The sequence below is a fragment of the Teleopsis dalmanni genome, chromosome 2 (assembly GCF_002237135.1).
Source record: "Teleopsis dalmanni isolate 2A chromosome 2, ASM223713v2, whole genome shotgun sequence".
NCBI lineage: Eukaryota > Metazoa > Arthropoda > Insecta > Diptera > Diopsidae > Teleopsis > Teleopsis dalmanni.
Genome location: NC_051847.1, coordinates 104,855,551 through 104,859,576, shown reverse-complemented (window position 1 = coordinate 104,859,576; position 4,026 = coordinate 104,855,551). Strand labels below are relative to the sequence as shown.

The following is a 4,026-nucleotide window of genomic DNA, read 5'->3' as shown; positions in this document are numbered from 1 at the left end:
GTATCATTATCAAAAGAGAAATCAACAAAAAGAAAAACACGCGCGAAAAATGATCGCTCCGGAACTTCTATTGTTTTTAATCCGAAAAGCTAAATTTCAAATTTCAAAGTTATAAACACTTGATCCATTGATCATAAATAAAAAAAAAATTATCAAAACGGTGCCCGATTTTAAAAGGTGATGTTCAGTTTTGTGAATTTAAAAATTTTTTATTCTAAAAAATTAAACTTTAATTTGCAAATTAAACAAAGGCAAAAAAACAAAAATAAAATTTGTTTGCTCAACAGCTGATAGAGACAGCATATGCTTTTCTTAAAGAAAGTAAGAAATTGCAAATGTGGCGTTGCCTCAATGTAACTTATAAGTACCTTTAAAAACTTAAATAAAAATAAATTTTTATTTATTTATAAACCTAAAAATTTTAAATAACTAAATAAACGAACTGTAAATATATTGTGACACTCTTATATTTTGTTCAATTCTTTCAATTATTTATAACTGTTTTCGTAATTTTGGTGTACTTCGTGAAAACTGTGCGCTACAGGATAACTACAACACTTAAACAACCAGACATTTTTCAAATCGGTGATCGACATAAACTTTATTTTAGGCTTTGAACTATGATCAGCGAATAGCTCAGTCTAAAAGGATACAAGATGCCATGAGGAATATTCCATCCCCTTTGTACGATTTGAGTCTAATAATTTATAATACGCGCACGGGCGATTTTGAATAATTACAGAATAAAAGAGACAACGAAATTTAAAGTGTGACTACTTCGTTTGGCGATCCAAGAAGTACTGCTTTATTTTAATTAAAAATGCGCGAAGGCTCGTGCTTGGCAGGGTTGCCATGTGATACATAATTTACATAAAATGAAAACACATATTTGGTTTATGCTATATTCTCAACATTCCGGGGACCTTAAAAGGATCGCCTTTCATGAGTCAAGGAGCGACGCCAACTTATGTATCGACGTAGAACTCCACTCGGAGTTTTAATATCCACGACTCTGATACATCTGTCCGATCCAACGTGAGTTGCTACTACTCGATCGGTCACCCACTTATGTGGTGGCAGGTTATCCACGTGAACGATGACTAAGTCATCCAGTTTAATATTACATTTGATACTTGTCCAGCGATGACGTTGAATAAGTTCGCATAGATATTCATTGGACCATTTGCACCAAAATTGCTGTTTGACAGCTGCGATACGTTTCCAACGCTGTAAATGAGTGAGATAATGATTGTCAACGATTGGCTCCGGTAATGAGTTAATTGGTGCTCCTATCAAGAAATGACCTGGTGTCAGCGCTTCTAGGTCGTTTGGATCGTTAGAGAGAGGCGAAATAGAACGTGAGTTCATAACAGCTTCGATCTCAATTAATGCTGTCATCAATTCTTCAATAGTCATCTTGGCATTTGCCAGTGAACGAAATAAATATCCCTTGGCGCTTTTAACTGCTGCCTCCCAAAGACCACCAAAATGCGGAGACCTAGGTGGAATAAAGTTAAATTTTATGAAGTGATTCGCACAAAATTTTTCTGCGGTATTTTTAAATGCTGCGCTTGTGATCAATTGTTTGAACTCGTTTAATCTGGAGTTTGCTCCAACAAAGTTTGTCACATTGTCGCAGAAAATATTTGATGGAATACCACGGCGACCAATTAATCGTTTTAGTGCTGCGATGAATGCGTCAGTGGACAAATCAGATACTGTTTCGATATGCTCTAATAGACGCATCGCAAAACCCATGTAATTCAATGTTGTTTGAATTTGGACGTAGCACGTATCTGGGTACGCGTACCTTGTATAAATTATTGAGGTCATTAAGTAAATGCATAATCGATTCCTTTGTAGCTTTAGGTAGTTCTGTATCCCAATCGATTTTTTGTATCCACAGATCCTGCAACAAGACTCTTGGTTGTACAACTATTGGACAAACTAATCCTATTATATCGAAAATTGCGATACTAGCGATAAAATTGCACGCTTTGTAATAGTTATATATTGTTTTCTTGGTTGGAATGAAAATAAAATTAAATCTTGACCAGGATTCCATGTGATGCCTAAGGCGCTAGTAGTTGTTTGATCGCTTAATTTGCTGTGTTGAATGCAGAGTGATTACATTTGAATTTTGCTAGTTCAAATCCACCCTTCTTAAGAACTGCCGTCGTTTCATAAAGAATTTGTTTGAGATCGACTTCATTGTCGGCTCCATAGAGAATATCATCAACCTGGAACTGAGGTTTAATAGCTTTAGCTCCTTTGGAATAAGTCTGTTGATATTGATCTGCTAAATGGTGTAAACTTCGAATGGCTAGAAATGATGACGCTAACATTCCGTAAGTAATGGTATTCAGCTGATAGATATGCACTGGATCTTTGTTACTTGTTCTCCATAGGATTTGTTGAAATTGGCGATGTTTAGGATGAATCAATACCATTCTATACATTTTAACAATATCTGCTGTGAATACAAATCGATAAAAACGGAAACGCAGGAGTAGCACAAATAGCTCGTCTTGTATAGTTGGACCGACAAGTAAAATGTCATTTAGAGATTTGCCAGACGTAGTCTTTGCTGAAGCATCGAAAACGACTCTCAATTTGGTGCTTGTACTGTTCGGTCGCAAAACACTTTGATGTGGTATAAAATAATGCGGATACCCAAAGTTTGTATTTTAAATTTTTGTCATATGGCCTAATTCCTCGTATTCTTCGAGAAATTACGTGTAGAGTGCTTTTACTGTTGGATTGCGATCCAGACGTTTCTCTAGCGACAAGAACCGTCGCAAAGCCAACTCATATGACTGACCTAGAACAGAAGGATTGTCTTTAAACGGCAATTTTACCTGCAATCGTCCATCAGGTAGAGTCTCAATTGTTGATACGAACGACTGCTCACACATTCGATCTTCTGGACTTAAGGCAGGCTTTGTTAGTTTCATATCTTCGAGTTGCAAATTAAGATCTTCGTCTGAAGTATTATCAAATTGAATTACGAAAGAGCGATTCTGAAAGTTTTGAATACAGCTTGTTGTTTTGTAGCGACCAGACACTACCCGACCAAAGGATGTGTCTTGAAGTTTAGGTAAATAAAGGCCAAGCTTCAGTTGATGTGGCTTTAGAATTTCAAAAAAATTCTCGGCGCCTAATAGAACATCTATTCCTTGCGTTTGTTGAAAGTTTTCATCGGCTAAATTTATCGAAGACGGTATATTCCAATTGGACACGTCAATATCTATTTCGGGTTGATATCCGGAAACGCGATTGGTGATGAGAAGATTTACAGCGAATTCTTCGTCATTATAACGAGAGCGAACTATTGTAGAAGTTTCGAATTTAATTTTGGATGATGATCCTCCGGTCCCAACTATATTTGTAACTTTTCTTTGTCTAGAAAGATTGAGAATTTTAGCAAGGCTTTCTGTAACTAAATTTACCTGCGAACAGGAATCCAGAAGTGCGCGACAAATTTTCCATTGTCCAGTACCATCTCGTATTAGAACCACAGCGGTTGCTAAGAATTCTGTGTCTGACGACATATGAGCGTTAATGTTAGATGTGGACACGAACTCTCGTATCGCTGGTGGTACTTCCTTTGGTGGTGAAGTAACAACCGTCTGTTTTGATGTAGGTGCTGTTGCTTCAGCGTCTTCACTATTTTCATTCGCTTTATGCAGCAATGTATGATGCGATTTTTTACATATTTTACACCGATTTTTTGAACTACATTTTGACACAGTGTGACCTTCAGATAGACAATTTAAACATAGATTCAACCGCTTCACTGTATTAAACCGAATGAGCGGTGTCATAATCTTTAACGAATTGCATCCACTTAACCAATGATGATCATAGCACTTACACAGCGAGCATGCCTTGCCTTGTATATGAAACGATGACCGTGTACTTACTCGTGTGACGCTGCCCTTGTTGCTGTTACGGTTTACGCTTTTACACGAGTCTGATGATTCTAAAAATTAGCAACGCCTCTCTAATACCTTACAAAAGTCGTTC

The 4,026-nt window shown here is 36.9% G+C and overlaps 1 protein-coding gene across 1 annotated transcript; it reads right to left on the bottom strand.

Moving 5' to 3' along the window:
• Nucleotides 1-2,732: 2,732 nt before the first annotated feature.
• On the bottom strand, nt 2,733-3,824 carry LOC119675274. Its single transcript, XM_038086463.1, has one exon. It carries the CDS (start codon nt 3,822-3,824, stop codon nt 2,733-2,735), a length of 1,092 nt encoding a protein of 363 aa, XP_037942391.1.
• Nucleotides 3,825-4,026: the final 202 nt, after the last annotated feature.

Excerpts from the sequence above, each read along its gene's own strand:
- LOC119675274 (XM_038086463.1), bottom strand. The coding sequence starts at position 3,824 with ATGACACCGCTCATTCGGTTTAATACAGTGAAGCGGTTGAATCTATGT.